Source organism: Salmo trutta, chromosome 11 (assembly GCF_901001165.1).
Source record: "Salmo trutta chromosome 11, fSalTru1.1, whole genome shotgun sequence".
Lineage (NCBI taxonomy): Eukaryota > Metazoa > Chordata > Actinopteri > Salmoniformes > Salmonidae > Salmo > Salmo trutta.
The window spans coordinates 8,803,221-8,826,410 of NC_042967.1; the positions used below are offsets into that span (position 1 = coordinate 8,803,221).

At 42.7% G+C, this 23,190-nt stretch overlaps 1 protein-coding gene across 3 annotated transcripts; it reads right to left on the reverse strand.

The window, feature by feature from the left end:
* LOC115201830 (zinc finger protein with KRAB and SCAN domains 1-like) lies at positions 1–22,504 on the reverse strand. Of its 3 annotated transcripts, XM_029765679.1 has the most exons (5): positions 22,000–22,504; positions 21,513–21,640; positions 18,890–19,066; positions 10,473–10,584; positions 1–1,035 (listed from the first exon to the last, which is right to left on the reverse strand). In XM_029765679.1, exons 1-5 carry the CDS (start codon positions 22,280–22,282, stop codon positions 167–169), a joined length of 1,569 nt encoding a protein of 522 aa, XP_029621539.1. In that variant the 5' UTR covers positions 22,283–22,504; the 3' UTR covers positions 1–166. The 3 variants fall into 3 exon arrangements, with proteins under 3 accessions (XP_029621539.1, XP_029621537.1, XP_029621538.1); XM_029765678.1 differs by lacking the exons at positions 1–1,035; positions 10,473–10,584 and having other exon boundaries at positions 17,618–19,066; XM_029765677.1 differs by lacking the exons at positions 1–1,035; positions 18,890–19,066; positions 21,513–21,640; positions 22,000–22,504 and adding an exon at positions 3,973–9,789 and having other exon boundaries at positions 10,473–10,552.
* Between the last annotated feature and the right edge of the window lie 686 nt (positions 22,505–23,190).

A 23,190-nucleotide genomic window follows, 5' to 3' on the forward strand; every position in this document is an offset into this window, starting at 1 on the left:
TTAAATTCAGGTTGTAACAACAAAATGTGGAAAAATCAAGGGGTGTGAAAACCTTCTGAAGGCACTGTACATATTACTATACATGCGCTGTGTGCATTTTCTGTTGTGTCCTCAGGTAGCTCCTCTCTGAGAACCTCTTCCTGCAGTGGGTGCAGGCGAACGACATCTATCTTGTGTGGACCTTCAGGTGCATCTTCATATTGTGCTGGCGGGAGAACCTCTTCTCACACTGGGGGCAGCTGTATGGTTTCTCCCCTGTGTGGACCCTCAGGTGCCTCTTCAGGTTGGATGAGTCTGAAAAACTGACCCGGCACAGGTGGCAGCCGAAAGGTTTCCCCCCTGTGTGCATCCTCTGGTGGAGCTCCCCCTGTTCGGGGAAACTGAAGTCTTTCCCACAGAACGAAGACGGGAAGCGCTTCTCTTTGGTGCTGACACCTTTACTGATTCCGTCTCTATTACCATCATTTGTCAATGGGCTTGTGTAGCCATTTAGTGTTTTGGCATTGTCCGAGGTCTGGTTTAACATAAGGAGAGTGTGAGGAGGATGAAGGCCAGGGAGTGTCTGTGTTGTCACAGGGTCCATGTTCCAGTTGATAGATCCTATAGAAGGCAGGCTGAAGGCAGCACCTGTTAGGGGGTTAACCTGAGGCGTCGTCAGTCTCTCTGAATCACAACTATAGGAGCAGGAGGGAGCATCACTTGCGGAGTCTGTGACTGTTCTCTCTCGCTGCATACCGACATCTCCCCGTCCCCGCAGACAAAATCTACGCCTCGCCCTGGTCTCAGCCAGTCTGTTGTCATGGAGACTATGTTCGGTTGTTGTTTTGTGTTCGACTGTCTGTTTCTGGTTGTGGTAAACAGTGTTGTTCCCCAGTCCAGAGTTGAAGATGCTGTCCCATCCACTGACCTCCACTATGTCGCCTCTGGTCCTGGCCTGCTCAGTGATGTTATCCACTGGGCCCTTGGCTGCACCCGTCTGGGTCTGGGAATCCAAGATGGCCGACCAATCTTCTCTGTTATCCTCCAGCCAACCACCTGTAGGAAGTGTTTAGAAAATGACATAAAAACATGTCAGAGAACTTTACATGTAGAGTTTTTTTTTAGTTAGTTACCTGGGCCCGGTTTCCCAAAAGCATCTTAAGGCTATGTTCATCGTTAGAACCTTCGTATGAGCATCGTTAATCTGTTTCCCAAAACCATCATTACTAAAGTTGCTCTTGAAAACGCTCGTTATTTAACGACTGCCTCAGACCACATGTAGAACAGCGAAGTACGTCGTTAGATGCTTTTTTGCCCACCCACATCACTTTATACACAGAATCAAGATGTTTATCGGTCTTTCTGTGACAGCCGATAACTTCAGAACGAATGTGACAGTGACTACAAAACTACAAATACAAAGTTGCTCATTTCTTTGCATAACAAGCGAAGGATATAAATGTAGCTCCCTCCAGTAACCACGAGCACAACCGTTCCTTGATTTTAACTGGCGGCTTTATTCTGTAGTTTAGTCAGAATTATCACCTTCCTTGAGAACTATAAAGTAAATGAAAATACAGTTGTTTTTTTTTGTTGTTTTTTTTAAATCTTTATTTTAACAGGGAAAACAGACTGAGACCTGGATCTCTTTTACAGCTGTGCCCTGTGTAAACATGTTGACATATACAGTTTTAGGCATACAGACAAGAACATTTCAAACATACAAAACAAAGACACAATTCAACAGAAACAATCACAGATAACATCATATTGATCCTCCATAACATTTTTAAAATGGGCAAGGGACACCAGAGTGTCTAACTTAAGTTGGATCTGCAGTTTGTTCCATAAATAAGGCGCAAAGGAACTAAAGGCAGTCCTACCCAACTCTGTGGAGACCGCAGGAGTCTCTAATGTAATCCACATCTGTGATCTGGTTTTAAAATTTGTATATCTAGTGGAAATTAATGATGATATATATGGAGGTAGTTTTAAAAGAAGCGCTTTATAAATAAACAAGAGAGCATGTTGCTCTCGCCTCACAGATGGAGAGGCCCAACCCACATGTTGATAAAGGATACAGTGATGAGTTTTGTAACTATCACCCGTGATAAACCTGAGTGCACAATGGTAAATAGCATCCAGTGGTTTTAATGTGTTTGCCGATGCATGCATATAGATAATATCACCATAATCTAAAACGGACATAAAAGTAGCCTGCACAATTTGTTTTCTATTTACAAAGGACAGACAAGCCCTGTTTCTATAAAGGAACCCTATCTTGAATTTGAGCTTTTTTCCCAATTCAGTAACATGTTTTTTAAAAGAAAGCCTATCATCTAACCATACCCCTAAATATTTATATGCAGAGACCTGTTTGATTTGAGTACCATCCAAGCTAGTGATTACAAAAGTGTTTCTAACAGAGTTTAGACCTAGAAAAAAAACATGACATTTGTTTTCTTAGCGTTTAAAACAAGTTTAAGCTGTAAAAGAGACCCCTGTAGTATCCTAAGATCAGACTCCAACTGCATTAAAGCTTGGTCCGCTGTTGGAGCAATAGAGTACATCACTGTGTCATCTGCATATAAATGGAATTTACAATATCTGACATCATCACCAATGTTGTTTATATAAAGTGAGAACAATAGTGGGCCAATTATTGAACCCTGAGGGACCCCTTTAAGTAACTGTAAGGAGTCAGACTTGACCCCGTCGACCATGACGGCCTGAGTTCTATCTTTAAGATAGTCATAAAACCATCGGCAGGCATCCGTGCCCACTCCTATAGATGACAGCTTACTCAAAAGGATAGCATGGTCTACAGTGTCAAAAGCTTTTGACAAATCTACAAACAACGCAGCACAGTGCTTTCTATCATCTAAGGCATTTGCAATATTATTTACAACAAGCATAGTGGCCGATGTGGTACTGTGTTTAGATCTAAAACCAGATTGATTGGTGCTAAGAATACTGTTAGCAGAAAGAAAAGACTGTAACTGTTTGTTGACTATAGATTCTAGGATCTTTGCCAGACAAGGGAGCCTAGAGATGGGTCGATAGTTATCCAAATCACTACCGTCACCTCCCTTATGTAATGGCAGAACAAAAGCTGCTTTCCACACCTTAGGGATAATTCCTGTGCTTAATGTTAGATTAAAAATGTGTGTCACTGAACCAGCAATGATAGGTGCAGCACACTTAAGTAAGAACGAGTTTAAGCACACTCTTACACCTTCTTCTCTTATGAGTGACTTATTAGCTTGGTACAACTCTGAAGTAATTACATACATAAACAGTGACTTATTAGCTTGGTATAACTCTGAAGTAATTACATACATAAACAGTTTAGCCGGAGCTATAACAGTATCAGATTGAGCACACGAATAAAGGAAAAAATACCTCATTGGCTGCTTATTACAGAAGGGAGGAAATCAAACTTCACAATTCCTGGCATGAATTCCCGCTTCATCCTAACATACACATTTCACCTTTACGAACTACACCCGGTAACATGAAAGCTTAGCTAACATCGCGCGGGAAAGCCTTCACCCCCAAAGATGTGTTGCTACGATAGTGATCCCCGTTACAACAGTTGTTAGCCACGTAGTTCCACCTGTCTTATCATTTCCCCCGTATAGCGAACACGTAAACAATTCAAACAAAAAACAACGACATAGACTTACAGATTAACTGTCAGTTACACTCCCACCAATCACCTGTGATTTCTGTGAAAGGGCTCTGCAGGGTTTTTGATCGGCTTCCAGGAGGGTGACTGTCTTATGGATGGGTCTCTCCAGATAGGTGGGTTTGGTGATGCGTTTACCTCTCTCATCCAGGGTTGAGTCGCTGATCAGTAACTTACATCTTTTCACCCGGCCATCCTGTCCCGGGTACACTTCTGTAACCTTTGCCAATTTCCACTGGTTGCGTGGTGCAGTATCATCTTGCAATATGACAATGTCATTAATACTTGCGTTTCTTCTGTCTTTATTCCATTTCTGCCTGTGTTGGAGGTACTCTTTCTTCCACCTTGCCCAGAATTCATTGGCTAAGAATTGTACTCTGCGCCATCTCTTGCGGAGATAAAGATCTTTCTTGATGAACTGTCCAGGTGGTGGTAAGAGAATTGTGGACTTCATTGTCAAGATGTGATTTGGTGTGAGCGGTTCTGGACCTAATGGATCATTCAGATATTCCGTAGTTAGGGGCCTACTATTTAAAATCGCCATGACTTCATAGAGAAAGGTACGCAGAGAAGCGCTGTCGAGTCTTCCGTCTGACTGATCAAGAATGGATGTCAAGACACTTCGTATCGTGCGGATTTGCCTTTCCCAAACACCACCCATGTGACTTGAAGATGGGGTGTTCATGATAAACTCGCATCCAAGTTCCTTCAATCGTTCTTGATCCATTTCCTTCCGGGCGTCCACAAACTCGCGCCTGCGCCAATGAAGTTGCTGCCTTGATCACATCTGATTTGACGAACATTACCACGTATGGCGATGAATGAACGCAGGGCATTGATAAAGGCATCGGTGGTTAAGTCATCAAGCATTTCAATGTGAACTGCTCGAGAGCCCATGCAAGTGAGTAGGAGCCCATAACGCTTTAACTCTCTTCCTCCGTCCTTGGCATAGAAGGGTCCAAAGCAGTCCATCCCGCAGTATGTGAAGGGAGGCGTGGTCTCCATGCATTCCTTCGGAAGATCTGCCATCCTTTGCTCTTCTGTACATCTTCTGAATTTCCTGCATTTCACACATTTGTAGATGTGCGAGGAAACAGCATTGCTGCATCCTAGGATCCATATACCGTTGGATCGCAGCTCATTGATCGTTATTCCACGTCCTTGGTGTCGTACTCTTTCATGATAGTGCTTGACGAGCAGCACTGACAAGTGGCTATCTCTTGGCAGGATTGCAGGATGCTTCACGTGGGAATGAAGAGTTGCATGAGCCAAGCGACCTCCCACCCTGAGGATGCCTTGCTCATCCAGAAATTGACTCAATTTATGCAACTTGCTTGCTTTATCTTTGGTCTTGATGTCTTTGTGGTGCCTAAGGTTGTGTATCTCATGGGAGAAGGCTGCTTCTTGAACCATCCTTATAATGGTGAGCTCTGCCTCTCTCCTTTCTTCTATGCTTGTAGCTTCACTAGACCTCAATTTTAAGCCTATGGCTTCCTTGACACGTCGTTTGAGCCTGGCAATAGCTTTTACCACTCTTGCCCAGTCTGAGAACTTGTTTAGGTGATCTAGTAACGATCTTTCTTCCTTTGCCTGGGTATCATGGACCAGGGATTTCTGCAGCTCTGGGTCATTGTCTGCGAACTCTCCCCCCTTGACTTGTCCTTTGGGAAGTTCTTCTTGCCAAAGAAAGTCTGGACCTGTGAACCAGTTGGAAGCCATGAGCTGTTCTGATGTGAGACCTCTGGAAGCATGATCCGCAGGATTCTCTTCAGAGGTCACATATCTCCATTGTTCGGGATCTGTGCTTTGCTTAATGCGTTGGATACGGTTAGCTACAAAGACGTGGAATCTTCTGGCTTCATTGTTGATGTAGCCAAGAACTACCTTTGAGTCTGTCCAGAAGTATTCCTGTAGACCTTGTATCTCTAGCTCCCTTTTGAGCATGTCACTTGTTCGAACAGCTACCACCACTGCTGAAAGTTCCAGTCGTGGTATGGTCGTAATCTTGGAAGGGGCGACTCTCGACTTCCCCATAACTAGGGAGCAATGAACTTCTCCTGCTGTGCTGATTGTTCTGAGGTATGAGCACTCTCCATAACCTGAGGTACTAGCGTCGGAGAAGTGATGGAGCTCATAACTCTGCACTTCCTTGAAACTTGATGGCAAGTAGCCTCGTTGGATTCTTACTTCCGACAACTTTTGTAGACCTTGGAGCCAGAATTCCCACTTGAAACGTAGGTCATCTGGAATGGGGTCATCCCAGTCGATCTTGTCACGACACATCTGCTGCAAGATCTGCTTCCCTGCCAGGACAAAGGGTGCCACAAACCCAAGCGGATCATATACAGAGGCTACTGTAGACAACACGCCTCTTCTTATGAGTGGACGTTCCTTAACAACTACCCTAAACTGGAACTCGTCTGATGCGACACACCACAGTACACCAAGTGCCCTCTCCATGTGTGGTTCACCCAGAGCCATATCCAGGTCTTTGGCACCCTCAGCACATTCTTCCTTGGGAATTGTGGCTATAACTTCCTTGCTGTTAGAGATAAACTTGTGCAACCGAAGTTTGTCGATGCTGCAAAGCTCTCTTGCTTCTTTCACCAGCTGGGCCGCTTCAGCTTCAGACGATACGCTCGTCAACCCATCATCAACATAAAAGTTCCTTTCTATGAACTGGATAGACTCCTCACTGAAGCTTCCTCGTCCTTCGGCAGCAAGATGTTTGAGACCATAGTTGGCGCAACCAGGAGATGATGCTGCGCCGAACAAGTGGACCTTCATACGATACACTGAGGGTTGAGACTCTAGATCTCCGTTCTCTCACCAAAGGAACCGCAGATAATCTTGGTCTTCTGCTTTCACATGAAACTGGTGGAACATGCGCTCTACATCACACATGATTGCAACTGGACCCTTACGAAAACGACAAAGGACACCCAGCAATGTGTTTATCAACTCTGGACCGGTGCTATGGTCTCTTCCATAAATGCTGTGTAGTCCTTGTAGTACTGCTTGTCTCTCCTCAGCCTCCTTTCCAGGCACTTGAGACGGTGAACTGCACATGTTTTATTGTTCGGCAGGTTGGGTCTTTCTTCCTTAAATGGCAGCGGCATCTCGTAATGTCCATTGTCCTTGCGTCTGATGCCCGCTTTCATTTTTGTCAGGAACCGGATATCCTCTTGAGATATGAGGTCCTCTTCTGCAGCTCTCTCATTGAAGTCGGATTCAAGCGTCTTGATAACGTCCAGTGCTGTGATTACCTCTCTTACGTGTGTTCTACAAACATAGTGTACTTGATTTGTGAGGTTGGAAGAAGATTGAAGACTTGGCATCACCTGTCTAACGATAACCTGATGACTAACTCCAATAGCGTCGCCATAGTCGATACATGGGTTTCCATAGCCGACTATGCTCCAGCCAAGGTCTGTTCTCTGAGCAAAAGGCTGATTTCCCTTACCAGACACAATTTCTCTTGGAAGGAGAGCCTGGGAGCAGTTGTAGCCAATTAAGAGACCGACATCACAGCTCTGTTGAGGAGCAATCTCCTCCGCAATGTGTTCAAGATGAGACCATGCTCTTGCCGTCTCTGGAGTAGGAATATGATCTCTGTTTGCGGGAATAAACTCTCTCGAGGGATTTTCTTCTCCAGGTAAAACCCTCTAACCTGCAAACCAGACAGCTTCTGGCTGGGCACGATGGTATTCCTTGAAGCCATTGTAGAGAGTTTCAGTTGTACTGGCTCCTTCCTTGTATTGAGAGCCTTTGTTGTCTCTTCAAGGATAAAGGTGGTGTCGCTCTGGGTGTCAAGAAGTGCATACACGAGAACTTCACGATCGGGCTCGCTTGTGGTTGACACCCATACTGGAATGATTGTGGAGGTGTGAGTGTTGTTAATGTCCCTTACGACTCTGTTAGATATGGCCTCACTTGACGCACTTGTCCCCTTATCTTGTGGGGGCTCTGTCTTCCTGTCCCTTGACCTTTCTTTAGTACGATCTTCGTGCAGGCAGGATGGATGCCTCCTCTGACACGTGTCACAGGTGTTCCTGTTATCACAATCTTTCGAACGATGCCCAGGCCTTAAACAGCCGAAGCACAATTTATTCTCTTGAACAAACTTCTGTCGCTCTGCGGTGGGCTTATCCATGAACTTCCAACATTTGTGGAGGCTATGACCTGACTTCTCACAGAAGACACAACTAGTGACAGTATCTTTCTCATCAGAGTTAGTTGCTAATACCCTTGCTCCAGGGCTTTGAATCCTTGGCGTCTTAGGTTTTCCATCTTCGCTTGGTTTCAAAGCGTGAAGGGAGGTTACAGGATTGCAAGTGATCTTGGCTTCTCTCGTGAGAAACTTCACAAACTGACTGAAGCTGGGAAAGGTTTCCGTTTCTTCTAAGATGTCTATGACCTTTCTATTCCATCTTGAAGTTAGCCAATCTGGAAATTTAGCGAGGATCTTTTGGTTTTCATTACAGTCATTAAGCACCTCCAGACCCTTATTCTGAGACATAGCAGCCTCACAGCTGCGGAGAAAATCTACAAGGTCTCTAAGTTCAAGACTGTCCTTGGATCCTATCTTAGGCCATGCATTGAGCTTATCTCTGAAGGACTTGGCGATGAGGAATTTGTTTCCGTACCTTTCTTCAAGAATGGTCCACACAGCATGGTAGGCTGACTCTGTTCCTAACATAAAGTAACTTTCGATGGCTTTCTTGGCAGGCCCACCGACATATTTTCTTAAGTAATATATCTTCTCAGTTGCTGGTATGTTCTTTCTGTCTATCAGAGTCTGAAAAGAGACCTACCAGTCAGTGAACGAGAGTGGTTCTCCATTGAATGTCACTGGTTCTGGTATGGGAAGGCGGCTTTCACTGATTGATTCCGCTAGTAACCTGAACATGGTCTTGGTGCTATCTTCATGTTGTGTGCTTGTCACAACATGTTGTGGTGAGAGACTGTGAAATGAGCCACTTCTGTGCATGACTTCTTTCACAGATTTGCAGTTAGAGAGTAGTTCTCTCTTCTCGTCCTCTGAGTTTTCATCTTGCTCATACACTTGCATCCGCGCCTTGGCAGTATTTAGTTTCTTGAGCAATTCTAGGCGCTCTAACTCTCTACGCTTGTCTTCTAGCGTCCTTCGTCTGGCAGCATTTTCTACCTCTAACTTGACTCGCAGCCTAGCTTCTTCTAAGCTGCGTTTCACAGCCTCAGCTTCTTGCTCCGCTGTCCTCTTCTTATCTTCATCTTCGAGTCTCTGAAGCTCTTCTAGTTGGCGTTCTTGCTTAACCATTACTTCTAAAGCTGCTTGGTTAGCAGCAACTTCCGCCGCAGCCTCTTGTCTCTTAACAGATGACACGCTTGAGTGTCTGGAGTTGACCTTTGAGTTGCTTTGAGACTGGGAGGAAGCGCTTGAGGGCTGATAGTTGAGACTTGAATTATGTGAGAGTTCAGACATGCACAAGGAATTGCTGTCCTTCCAGTGCAGCTCTATCTGGTTACTTTGACCTTCTTCCCTGACCTTTAAATGACACCTTACAGTCTTGATAATAGACATTGTAACTGCTTTACATGTATCAACTCTGCGGCATATATCGTTGTCGGGAATGTCAATTTGACGCAAATTTACATAGACAAGGTTTAGCTCTGTAGAGGTATGGCTGATCTTGTTTAAGAGGTCTTCTAGTAGGTCTTCAGAGCAACAGCCTGTCAGTGACAGTTTTGCTTCCTTTACCAGAGGCTTCCACTTCTCATAGCTGACCCTGAAACGATGTTCGAGCTGTCTCCACCTTTCGTCGCGCAGTTCTCTGCCCTTTTCAGTTAACCTGCGGACCCTCTCACCTTTCCGTGGCTCTTGTTGTGATGTCCCATTAGCAGCTTCTGTATCATCATTCGCTGGCAGCCGTGACTCCACACCAGTCTGGGTCTCTTCCTGCTGCTCTGTTTGTTCTGATGTATGAGCACTCTCCATAACCTGAGGTACTAGCGTCGGAGAAGTGATGGAGCTCATAACTCTGCACTTCCTTGAAACTCGATGGCAAGTAGCCTCGTTGGATTCTTACTTCCGACAACTTTTGTAGACCTTGGAGCCAGAATTCCCACATCTGCTGCAAGATCTGCTTCAAATGAAAACCCAGATGACTGTATTAAAAGAAATACAGTAGGCCTATAGGCTACAGAGACCTGTATTTTGAATGTTAATTCAATTGAGTTTTATTTAGCTATTTGTATGCTACTGTCTGTAATTTGTGCCTCAATATATTTCATGATGTGTAACATGTGCGCAACGATGTTCCAAATCTTGATCTAGTACATTATTATAGGGAAAGCATTAGAATAAGCCACCTCAATATTTGTAGCCATAGGTGAGGCTATCTCTAGGAGCTGATCCGTCGTCAGTATTGTGGAATAATTCAAATGTTAAGGTAAGATTGGAAAGGGAGACCGCTGATCCGACAGCAGCGCTGCCTTTCTTTCGATCCTATCAGTATCGACACATGCGTTCGCACTTAGCGAACGTTCTCTCTGCGTGGGGTTTTGGGGAACGCATGTTACATTTTAGGACATTGTAAAAAAGATGCATCTGTAAAAAAAACTTGTAAGCCTAAGTTCCATCGCTATAGGGAAATCAGGCCCTGGTCATGTTCATACATTATAATGTGTGTTTTTGTATGTAAACATGTGGTATTAACTTCATTTTATGAATCAAGAAAAAATAAATGAAAATAATAGCCAGGTGCATCACTATTCCCATTGAAGATCTATTACTGTATGTAGGCTACATGTATTTCTCCCTTACCTTGCTCCCTCATCTTTACTCCACTCAGCAGATCAATGTTTTCTGGTCCGTCTTCTATTGTCTCCTCTTTGACCAGCAGAAGATCAGGCTTCCCATCCTCCATGTCTACTGACTGTAAGAGATACAGAGTGAGAGGATGTTGGATCAAGAAATATGCTATGAGCACCCTGCTATGGAGCATCTTGTGATTGGGCAATGAGGGATTGCTATGAGTACTATACAAACATGCTAGTTGATATGACACTATGCAAACATGTTAGTTGATTTGATACTATACAAATGTACACTGAACAAAAATATAAAAACGCTACATGGAGCAATTTCAAAGATTTTACATTGTTACAGTTCATATAAGGAAATCAGTCAATTGAAATAAATTCATTCAGCCCTAATCTATGGATTTCACATGACTGGGAATACAGATATGCATATGTTAGTCAGAGATACCTTAAAAACAAGTAGGGGCATGGATAAGAAAACCAGTCAATATCTGGTGTGACCACCAATTGCCTCGTGCAGCGTGACATCTCTTTCACATAGAGTTGATCAGGCTGTTGATTGTGGCCTATGTAATGTTGTCCCACTCTTCTTCAATGGCTGTGCAAAGTTGCTGGATATTGGCGGGAACTGGAACACACTTTCATACACGTTGATCCAGAGCATCACAAACATGCTCAATGGGTGACATGTCTGGTGAGTATGCAGGCCATGGAAGAACTGGGAAAGAACAGGAATTGTGTACAGATCCTTGCGACATGGGGTTGTGCATTATCATGCTGAAACATGAGGTGATGGAGGCGGATGAATGGCACGACAATGGGCCTCAGAATCTCGTCACGGCATCTCTGTGCATTCAAACTGCCATTGATAAAATGCAATTGTGTTCATTGTATGTAGCTTATGCCTGCCCCTACCATAACCCCATCGCCATCATGAGGCACTCTGTTCAGAACGTTGACATCAGCAAACCGCCCGCCCACACGACGCCATCTGCCCAGTACAGTTAAAACCGGGATTCATTCGTGAAGAGCAAACTTCTCCAGCGTGCCAGTGGCCATCAAAGGTGAGCATTTGCCCACTGAAGTAGGTTATAATGCCGAACTGCAGTCAGGTCAAGACCCTGGTGAGGACGATGAGCACGCAGATGAGCTTCCCTGAGACGGTTTCTGACAGTTTTTGCAGAAACACTGATGCAAACGCAGTTTCATCAGTTGTCCAGGTGGCTGGTCTCAGACAATCCCTCAGGTGAAGAAGCCAGATGTGGAGGTCCTGGGCTGGCGTGGTTACACATGGTCTGCGGTTGTGAGGCCGGTTGGACGTAGTGCCCAATTTTCTAAAATGGAGGTGAGCTGATAGTAGAGAAATGAACATTAAATTCTCTGGCAACAGCTCTAATGGACATTCCTGCAATCACATTTAAGAGTGGCATTTTGTCCCCAGCACAAGGTGCACCTGTGTAATGAACATGCTGTTTAATCATCTTCTTGATTTGCCACACCTGTCAGGTGGATGGATTATCTTGGCAAAGGAGAAATGCTCACTAACAGGGATGTAAAGAAATGTATGCACGACATTTGAGAGAATTACGTTTTTTTGTGCATATGAAACATTTCAGTGATCTTTTATTTCAGCTCATGAAACATGGCATCAACACGAAGCTTAGGTCCCCTGCACAGTTGAGCCAGTCACATGCTTGTTTGTAAATAGCACAACAGGAGAAAGCGGGAGCAGTTAAGTCCAGCAGTGTATTGACAGGGGTCGCGTTTTATATTAAAAGTCAGCAAGATAATTATTATGCGTTATTTTTTTCCTGCGTAAAAAAAACATTGAATTATGCGTTAACACGACCCCTAGTTTAACTTGCTAAGGCAGTGTCTGTTTTAACAAGGTGGTGGGGCATCATATTGTGTTAGCTTTCTGTCGTGTTTGAGAAGTCAACGTCATTTGGATTAGTTATTTGTACAGCTGCCACTTATCTTGATTTCCTTGCATTTTTCTCTTCTCATAGCAGGCAGTCCCGTTGCCCAAGCGACTACAGACTCCACACACACACACAGTTGTAGACATGCTGCTTGAGTGCCAGTACTGCATGTATCAAAACTTGGTTCATTTGCACAATGTCTCTCATTCAAATTTGCTTGTAAATGTCCAAACTCACCAAATATTCCATTCGGTAGCTCCTACCTATATATGTTTAACTTTAGAAGCTGGATTGCCTGTATTTTCAATTCGTTTATTTTCGTTTGCGCTTGTTAGCACATTTAGCTATCAGCCTCCATGGAAATTCGCTATTAATTGTGACAATTTTGTGAGCATTCTGGTAATAGACACCCAATGGGCTTTTTTTGTTTGTTTCCTGGGTTGAGAGAAGGACAGTATGACAATATGAAAATCTGGATACCGCCCAACCCTATCTAAATGTAGAGAATCATTGTACCATCTAAACCGCTGTGAAATATCTTGTCAATAACCAAAAAGTATTTTCAGCTGGTGTACAAAACCGAAAGTTAAAAGACGCAAAAACTAAACTTAAGAACGCTAAGCATAGAAATAGCGCACATAGAACAGATCTACCGCTTCTTAGACTTGTTTAAATAAGAATTACAGATCTATAACTCATTTCTATGTGAATTTGGTGGGGGTCGCCCAAAAATGTACATAATGCAGCATTGATGGTTTGACGATTGAAAGGCATGGACTTTCAACATGGTGTGTTTACCCATCCCCACTGTAGTTACAGAATGACAGAATGACTTCATTCACTCCTTCCAGACTCACGTCTCCAATCCAAAGTTAAATCTAGAATTGGCGTCCTACTTCGCAACAAAGCATCTTTCACTCATGCTGCCAAACATACCCTTGTAAAACTGACCATCCTACCGATCCTTGACTTCGACGATGTCATTTACAAAATAGCCTCCAATACCCTACTCAATAAACTGGATGCAGTCTATCACAGTGCCATCCGTTTTGTCACCAAAGCCCCATATACTACCCACCACTGCGACCTGTACGCTCTCATTGGCTGGCCCTCGCTTCATACTCGTCACCAAACCCACTGGCTCCAGGTCATCTACAAGACCCTGCTAGGTAAAGTCCCCCCTTATCTCAGCTCGCTGGTCACCATAGCAGCACCCACCTGTAGCACGCGCGCCAGCAGGTATATCTCTCTGGTCACCCCCAAAGCCAATTCCTCCTTTGGCCGCCTCTCCTTCCAGTTCTCTGCTACCAATGACTGGAACGAACTACAAAAATCTCTAAAACTGGAAACACATCTCCCTCACTAGCTTTAAGCACCAGCTGTCAGAGCAGCTCACAGATTACTGCACCTGTACATAGCCCATCTATAATGTATCCCAAACAACTACCTCTTCCCCTACTGTATTTATTTATTTTGCTCCTTTGCACCCCATTATTTCTATTTCTACTTTGCACTTTCTTCCACTGCAAATCTACCATTCCAGTGTTTACTTGCTATATTGTATTTACTTCACCACCATGGCCTTTTTTGCCTTTACCTCCCTTATCTCACCTCATTTGCTCACTTTGTATATAGACTTGTTTTTCTACTATATTATTGACTGTATGTTTGTTTTACTCCATGTGTAACTCTGTGTTGTTGTATGTGTCAAACTGCTTGCTTTATCTTGGCCAGGTCGCAATTGTAAATGAGAACTTGTTCTCAACTTGCCTACCTGGTTAAATAAAGGAGAAATAAAAAAATAAAAAATAAAAAAATGGTTAAACCCATCATGGTGTACATAAATATGATGTGGGTAAAAACAAGTCAGCTATGATAAGTAAAAAAAAAAAAAAAGACAAACCTGACTAAACTATTTTGATGTGTACAGTAGGTGTTTGTTAGTGTGTGGGTATGTGTAGGTATACTTAGTAAGTGTATATTGGTTATAAAGCGCTGTCAGGTGTTTGCAGAATAGGGTGAGATCAGATGTGATGTATACTAAAGAGAGAGTCTCAATGAAAGTCCCATTTTGTGTTTATTAACCCTTTACACTCACAGCCCGTCATTCCGTGTACGGGTTGAAACTACAAGATTTTGTCATTGATAAGGGCCTAAATTGGAATGCAGTGGCTGTACAGTAACATGCTATACATGACGTCAGAGCTCCGCTTTCCATCACTGTATGAGATTTGACTGACATCCGTTATAAACTTGAGCACTGCGCAACAAGATGTCCCCATCCCTCCTGTTAATTGGGCGACATTAGCACATTTGTTGTTGTCTGAGTGAGGGGAATGTTGGAAATTGAGTCAATGTGTTCAGAAAGATGAGACGTTGAGGATTATAACTACCACTGATGTCATACGAGCAAACCACACACCTGTGAGTTCAAATGTGCACTTCACATTTCCATATTTGAAAACGTCATTTACAGTATCAACGTTTATGATCGCTATGTTTGATCCACAGTTACAAGATGACATGCGTTATACCCCGGGTTGTCCTGAAGAACATTAGCCGCGGAACACGCACTTGAATACACTCATGACTCCATTCTATGTGCACCAAAATGACAGTCTGTCTGAAGTCCCTTTTGAAAGCCTACCACTGTATTAGCTAGTCATGTTGACAATAGAATAAACTGTCAAATGATGCCCACCTGACCCAGATTGTGATTTATAATGGAAAAATGTGAGATTACGTAAACAGCAACAGTAATTCGTGACCTTGGGAGTTTAAAGTTCTATCTGCGCAAAGCAAAGTTCTGAGATTTTGAGCATCAAAGTTCTCATCCCAGATCTCAGAACTGTTTTGTAATGAATTCTTCTTTCATAGCCCAATAATGTCCTCACTTTAAAAAGGTACCTGAAGTGCAGGGTATAAAAATCTTGAGACATTTGCAAATCAGTTTTTTGGGGCAGGGGGATTCATTCACAGATAGAACCTTATGGCTCTGAAAGGCCAATCTGGGTTCAGCCAGACGGTTCTATCAGGCATAGCATGTTACAATTATTTAAATTGAAAAGACTAAATAAAGAGAATATCCTTCCTTCTTTCTAATCACATCAATATATGAATTCATGTTCATCACACATTTTGTTAAAGCGATAGTTTACTAAAGTGACAAATACACCATATCCTATGGAGAACGAGCAACAGCTAAAGCTTAGCTCTGGAGGAGAAACTGATATGTTTTCTGGGTCTCTGACACCCACAGTCAAACTACTTGCTAGTTACCAATACATTACGTAACTTTGCAATTTTTGTGAAATACCCCTTCCATGGATGTTTTCGTATTGAAAAACAACAATGCTCTCGAATGGGCCTTAACAACCTCTTAAAGATCCACCCTTTTCTTTTTCAATTTTCACCTAAAATGACATACCCAAATCTAACTGCCTGAAGCAAGGATATGCATATTCTTGGTACCATTTGGAAGGAAACACTTTGACGTTTGTGGAAATGTTAAAGGAATATAACACAATAGATCTGGTAAAAGAAAATACAAATAAAAACAACGTTATTTTGTATTTTTTTGTACCATCATCTTTGAAATGCAAGACAAAGGCCATAATGTATTTGTCAAGCCCAGGTGCAATTTAGATTTTGGCCACTAGATTGCAGCAGTGTATGTGCAAAGGTTTAGACTGATCCAATGAAACATTGCACTTCTGTTCAAAATGTTGTATCAAGTCTGCCCAAATGTGCCTAATTTGTTAATTAATAAGTTTGTTCAAAATTGTGCACTCTCAAACAATAGCATGGAATTCTTTCACTGTAATAGCTACTGTGAATTGGACAGTGCAGTTAGATTAACAAGAATTTAAGCTTTCTGACAATATCAGATATGTCTATGTCCTGGGGAAATTTTGTTACTTACAATCTCATGCTAATCTCATGAGCCTACGTTAGCTCAATCGTCCCGTAGACGGGACACCGATCCCGAAGTTAAACATGCTCTAAGGCACCTGTATTTATTTGTAAACAGCTTCAATTATGGCCATTCTTCTGAAAAAGCCTAAGTAAGTAATTGAAAAAGAGGCCCAGAACCTATGATATGAATAATCAAGGACTTGGCCCTATAAGGTTCTATCTGCAAAATGTTTGGATTATTTTTCATAAATCCCAGATCTCAGAACTGTTTTGTGGTGTCTTTCATGACTCAATAAGTGAATCATCATACATACAATCATGTTTTATTGACAGCACATCATTGTGTGATTCAAAGATGTTTGCGTAGATATCACTTTTTCTTTTATCATCGTCAATTGTCTTTATCACAAATCTGACATCACACATGTGAAGGACCACCTGGAGAGCAACTGTGAATAACACATTTTTGACCAAAATGTGAGAACCTTTATAGTCCCAAGGTCTCCAATTGTGTGATGTTGGGGACGCAGGGCTGTGTTCCAAACAAAAAACTGCAAGTGTGCTTGCTTCAGTTCCTCAATGGCAATGCTAGCAGAGCTCAAATAAGCCATAAAGTCATAAAAGTGCATTGAAATGACTTCGGAATAGTGCACACTTCTTTAAACATAAACACGTGTTAAATATACCATATGAAAACCACACATACACATCAAAGAAATCTGCATGAACTTGATAAACTATTCATTTTCTCATTAAAAGTGTTCTGGGTTCATTTTTGAACATCATATATCCTACACAGTATAAACACAATATGAAAGAGACTTTTCAGGTGTGGATGTGCCTTATACACTGAGTGGGCAAAACATAAGGAACACCTTCCTAATACTGGGTTGCACCCCCTTTTGCCCTCAGAACAGCCTCAATTCGTCAGGACAAGGACTCTACAAGGTGTTGAAAGTGTTCCACAGGGATGCTGGCCCATGTTGACTCCAATGCTTCCAAAGTTGCGTCAAGTTGGCTGGATGTCCTTTGGGTGGTGGACCATTCTTGATACACACAGGAAACTGTTGAGTGAAACACCCAGCAGCATTGCAGTTCTTGACACACTCAAACCAGTACGCCTGGCACCTACTACCATACCCCATTCAAAGGCACTTTAGTCTGTCCTGCCCAGTCACCCTCTAAATGGCACACATACACTATCCATGTCTCAATTGTCTCAAGGCTTTAAAATCCTTCTTTAACCTGCCGCCTCCCCTTCATTTACAGACTGAAGTTGATTTAACAGGTGACATCAATAAGGGATCATGGCTTTCACCTGGATTCACCTGGTCAGTCTGTCATAGAAAGAGAAGGTGTTCCTAATGTTTTATACATTCAGTGTATATCACAATGTCTGGATGCAATATTCTACCCAGGAATATTCAACACTGAAATATGTTACTCTGATTATTCCAAATGCATAATTTCTGTTGACAACAATGTAAATTAATCTTTGTCTTTAATGCAGGGTTTGATCTAAATGCCAGAAGCTATCGAGTGGAATGGTTACTTTCTATGTTAGAGTGGAATGGTTTTTCTGCTGGTGTATCCTGAGGTATCTCCTCTCTGAGAACTTCTTCCCGCAGTGCATACAGGCGAATGGCCTCTCTCCTGTGTGGACCTTCAGGTGCATCTTCAGGTTGCCAGCCTGGGTAAAGCGCATGTGACACTGGGGGCAGCTATAGGGTTTCTCCCCTGTGTGGACCTTCTGGTGCAACTTCAAGTGGTCCTGGCGGGAGAACCTTTTCTCACACTGGGGGCAGCTGTAGGGTTTCTCACCTGTGTGGATCCTCTGGTGCCTCTCCACCTTCTGGGGGCAGCTGAAGCCTTTGTTACAGAACATGCAGAGGAACCGTTTCTCTTTAGTATTGCCTGATGTTTCTCCTCCCTGAACCTTTGCCCTTTGGTCGTTTGAGTTCAATACCTGATCGAAAAGGACGGGGCCGTGTGAATCAGAAAGCCCCATCGACGTGGACACTGGGTCGCGATCCCTGAACGCGTGTAAAGGGGAGTGGGTTGCGACATTTGGATTTGTCTCTAAGCTTCCCCTGTAATCTAAGAATTCTCTGCCCTGTGAGTGTCCATCTCCTAGGTGACTATCTGCATTCCATGTGGGAGGAACATCGCCCTCCACTTTCACATCTACGACCAGACCCTCCCCTTTCTTATCTAGGCACCCTTCAGAGTATACACTACTACTGTACCGGTTCCAGTCCCCTCTAGACAGATCAGTCTGTGTCTCTAAACCCAAGGATATGTTGCCAGGTTCCATCTCTGTAGCGTAAGAACAAGACAGATCATCACTGCCCGTGTCTAATGTGTCACCTTCACCATCTCCACGGGAATGAACCGTCCTCTGGGTCTGGTGAAATACTGGTAAGTACTCTGAGCTGGGAGCAGGAGGACAGCCCATTCTCCCCAGCCCCAGTCTCTCTGGGTCTGATCTGTGGTCAAATCCTGTGTGTAAGAGCCTGTGTGTTACAGTTAAAGTCTTTGTGTCTGTCTCTGACTTGAGGACGGCGTTCGGCGTTCCACTGACCTCCGTGATGCTGCGTTGGGTCCTGGGCTGCGCTGGAGCGGTGGTGTTGTCCTCCGTGGTTATAGGGGGCACTCCAGTTTGGATTTCTCTGTTGTGCCGTATGTCCTCCTCTCCTTCAGACTTTTCCTGCTTGACCAGAGGCGATCCTCCGGGCCCTGCAGCATCTGCATCTACAGACTGACAAGAAGAGAGGAGCTTATTATTGGTACATGACTTGAATTGGATAACAACGTCGTAGAGAAGTCTCACAAGCTCCCCTATCCTCCTGAGACTCAGCAATTCATTTGCCCTCTCTAATGGACATTCCTTTTTGATCTGTATCTCTAATTAAGGCCATACATGCCTGTGTCAGGTCCTGTTTTACCTTTGAGAGGACATTCTGGGCTTTTCAATTATATTTTGTGTGGTGGTATCACCGTCATAATTATTTTTTCCCCCCTGTTTCTCCAAATGGCTACAATCACAATTACCATCACAATTAGTAATTGTATAATTATCATTTTTGTGAGTTTGATATTCAAATTGTTTCTAATTGGTAAATCTCAGTAGTTTGGTCATCATTTATTCCGATTGAATAAGAGCTTGTTGTGATGCTGAGTTATTTACCGAAATGTTGGTTTTTAAATAACTAATTGATGGACTCAATTATTTGAATTCCATTTAGTTTGATGTTGGTTTGTTGTTGCTCTCAAGGCGCCGTTTGTGCCGTTTTTCTTGAGAGATCTCTCTCTGGGATATGTTGCCCAACTCATCATAGTTAAGCACAGAAAATGTGGTAATTAACTACAATGACCAGAATCAATTGCATCTTCATCTGCCTGTTCTCATTGGTTCTTGCCAGTGGGGCTGGCAGACAGACATGGAGAGGAAGAGCGATAGAGAGACATGAGAGAGAATGCAGTTGCTCAGGTATCTCTACATGACAATACATTAATTGATTGAACATTTTTATTTAGCAGTCTTAAAAGTATGGCTTATCTACTTTGATGAACTACTGAAATTGTGATTTCGTCAAACATCTAGGCTAACCTACTTGCCTGGAGGATGACTCTTTGGGGAGCACAGAGATCGATGGTTGCAGTGTTAATTTTGTCACCCATTTTAGATTGAGTTTTTATGACTAAAATACCCATTTTAGTAATTTCATCCTTCTTAGTTTTAGTTATTATCAGTTGACTACAACTCTGGACAATTTCAGTCTAGTTATAGTCACAATCATTTTAATCATTGTAGTTTTTATTTTACTGAACAGTTCATACAAACCGCTAACTTATTTTCCATCATGCACATAATAGCTTCCACTTCCTTATTCACAGCCATTTTAGTCACGTAAGTCAGTGCATTATTTTCTATTAAATAATGAATATTTAGGCGACGTCTAACTTCCATCATGTGCACATTCAGATAACCTTGTACATCTAGGTCTACTATCCGCTCTTATACCTTAGCTGGCAACATTGACATTGTGGCATATTGTAACCAATGCCAGCCATACTTAACCATATACTATAAAGCCTTGGCTACAGGTTAAACAATTTACAGCGCTGATTATCTCCCCATCATAACTGTCAAGGGGGTAAATAACACTGGTTTCCTTAAAAAGAGAGAATGAGCTTTCCAGAAATGCCAGAAGTATTACTGTACTCCTAATAATCAACAAATAGCATTTTTTTTTCTCCACTGGAAAAAAAACAACCGCAACTCACATTTGCATATCGTAAGAGACCGCATCCAACACAGATGAATGAATAACAGCACACATGGGATAATAGAGCTTCTGATGAAATCAAAACAAAAATAGCCTACATGAACGTAAGGGAGAGAGAGTAAACATTGTTTATAGTTGAAGTTAGTTCCAAGTGAAATCTCACTTCGCATCAGTTAAAAAGATTAACAAGTAACTGAAGAGACTGCGTTTTTTATGCAATACTATTGAGTTCGCCAGCTTGTAGACCAAAAAAAATGAAATGAGTTAGCATTTTGTACCTCTGGTTCGTTGGGCATTCATCTGGGGGGAAATCATCAGGTTTGGGGTATACGCCAAAAGTAAGACCTGAGGTTAACACAAGGCTTCGGAGATCTTATAGGTTTTGTTCTATGAGATAAATGTAATGTTAACTGACTGATATTATGAAGCCTTTATGTGCTCAAAATATGCAAGTTGCTAACGAGTCCCTAACGGTCATAAAAATGTAACTACAACATAAGTCCGACTTTTTTTTTTTTTTTTTTTACACATCTCTACGCCGACTACGTAAACTAGTCTAAGCAACAGTACGCCAACATTCTAGTTAGCTTTTTTAGCTTTCTACGTAGCTCTACGTACATCTGACAAAAATATCTAAAGACACTGAAGCAGCAAACTTTGTGAAAATGAATGTGTCATTCTCAACTTTTGGCCACGACTGTACATGATAAAGGCTAAACCTGACAAAACTTTGTCAGTCTACGAACGCACGCCTGATGAGATTTTCATAGAACACAACGTATAAGATCTCCTAAGCCTGCGTTTACCAGACCTTATTTTCGGCATTTATTTAAAAAAAAATGTTTTAAATCCCCATAAGTTTTGCCGTTAGTGCCTACAAAAAAAGCCTTCAATATTGCTCTCTATTACACTGACCTCTATCACAATAATGTTCTGAATTGAGGTTCCACTCCCCTCATCAACAGTGATTGGTTGGCCATCGCTCCATGTATTGTGTCCCGCTGCCTTCACAAAGCTCCTGTGGCCTCCAGTGAGATGTCCACCTGAGTGTGAGATTGGGAGAAAATAGGCGTAGGTTAGCTACTGTCAATGCTCAACGGTATATTTATCACGGTCTAGAATTTACAAGGATGTAAGATAATTAATCTAATTCTTGATATACTATTTATTGATATATGTATTATTATGTAACATGCATCACATTGTTTTCATTGAGTAGATAATAGGAAATGCAGTAAATCAAGAATCTGATTAGAATATGATAGTGTCTTCGCGCAAGTGTTACTATCCTGCTTAACAAGACCCAATTCTGATTAACACACGTGCAGAAGGGAACGGGGCGACAGGCACTGAGATATGAACGTCGACAGGCGGAGCAGCCTCAGCCTTCTGCTAAATGTACCTCTTGCCATTCCTCTGTATCGGTCGACGACTTTGACACTACTGGGACGACTGGTGAGGACGCGATCTCGTATTGTCCTCTCTGCGCGCTCCCGTGATACCTTCAGTTCCAGTAGCTGTAGTTTCCTCCGCAATGCCCTGTTTTCTTTCTGGCTTTGAGTTATTTCCAAACGAAACACTGCATAGTCGTCGTCTACGAGTTTACAGATTTCTGCCACGGCTGCATTAGCTAGAACCTCCATGACGGAGGCTATTTGTGTGTGAAAAACCATACAGTTAGCCATTGTTAGCTAAGCAGCTAGCTAGCGTTACCTAGATAACATCTATCAACCAAGTCCCATCTCCAACGCGAATAAAACACTACCTGAGGTATGTAAGTAATGCGGTGTAGTTCAATTAATATTTTTTTTAGTCAAGGGTGTTAATAAACGTCTAAACAATAACGCTAACGTGGAATTTGTTTTTGGTCACTTGACTTCCGTTTACTTCTTCTATAATATTATGGCAGTCCTCCAACGTTAGAGGTGCATGCTGCCTCTACTGTATTGGAGTGTGTAGTCAAGCACAGCTAAAGGAATAGACTAAATGAATAAAGAACCAAACATTAAGATTAAGAGAAACTAAACCCTCCTATCTAATCCTGTACTACTAAGAAAATAAAAAGAGCCCTGTACTTACAACAATCCATCAACACATGCATCACTGCTTCATTAACCATACACTCTGTACACAAACCATTTGCATGCTTGCCAACCAGACATAACGACGAGTTCGATGTACAATGTCCTAAACGCAACCACCACCTCTTCCTTCATAATCAGACCCATGAATCTTGGTCCACCGACCTTTCTTTGGTGGGCATATAAATGCTGGCCCTTGGGTTCTGAGTCCCACCTCTTCTGCCGCACATCTATCATAATTGCTCTAATCTTACCTCACCTCGTGGAGCATGAATATCAATTATATCTCATTTTTAATACTCTTTTAAAGCCCATAACACAGCACACAATCCCAACAACACCCAAACAATGGCTAGAGGTCCAGGAGGGAGCTCAAAGACTAACCACCTGAGTCTAACCACCAATGTCAGAGGCAGTTCTACGTTGCAGAACGGCTCTTGTAACACAATTTACACTTGAAGGGCCTCTCCTTGGTGTGAACGGTCTGGTGCTCCTTCATATAGTTCGACTCA

Bases quoted from the DNA above. Each gene is read 5' to 3' on its own strand.
- LOC115201830 (XM_029765677.1), bottom strand. From the start codon at position 6,454: ATGAAGGTCCACTTGTTCGGCGCAGCATCATCTCCTGGTTGCGCCAAC.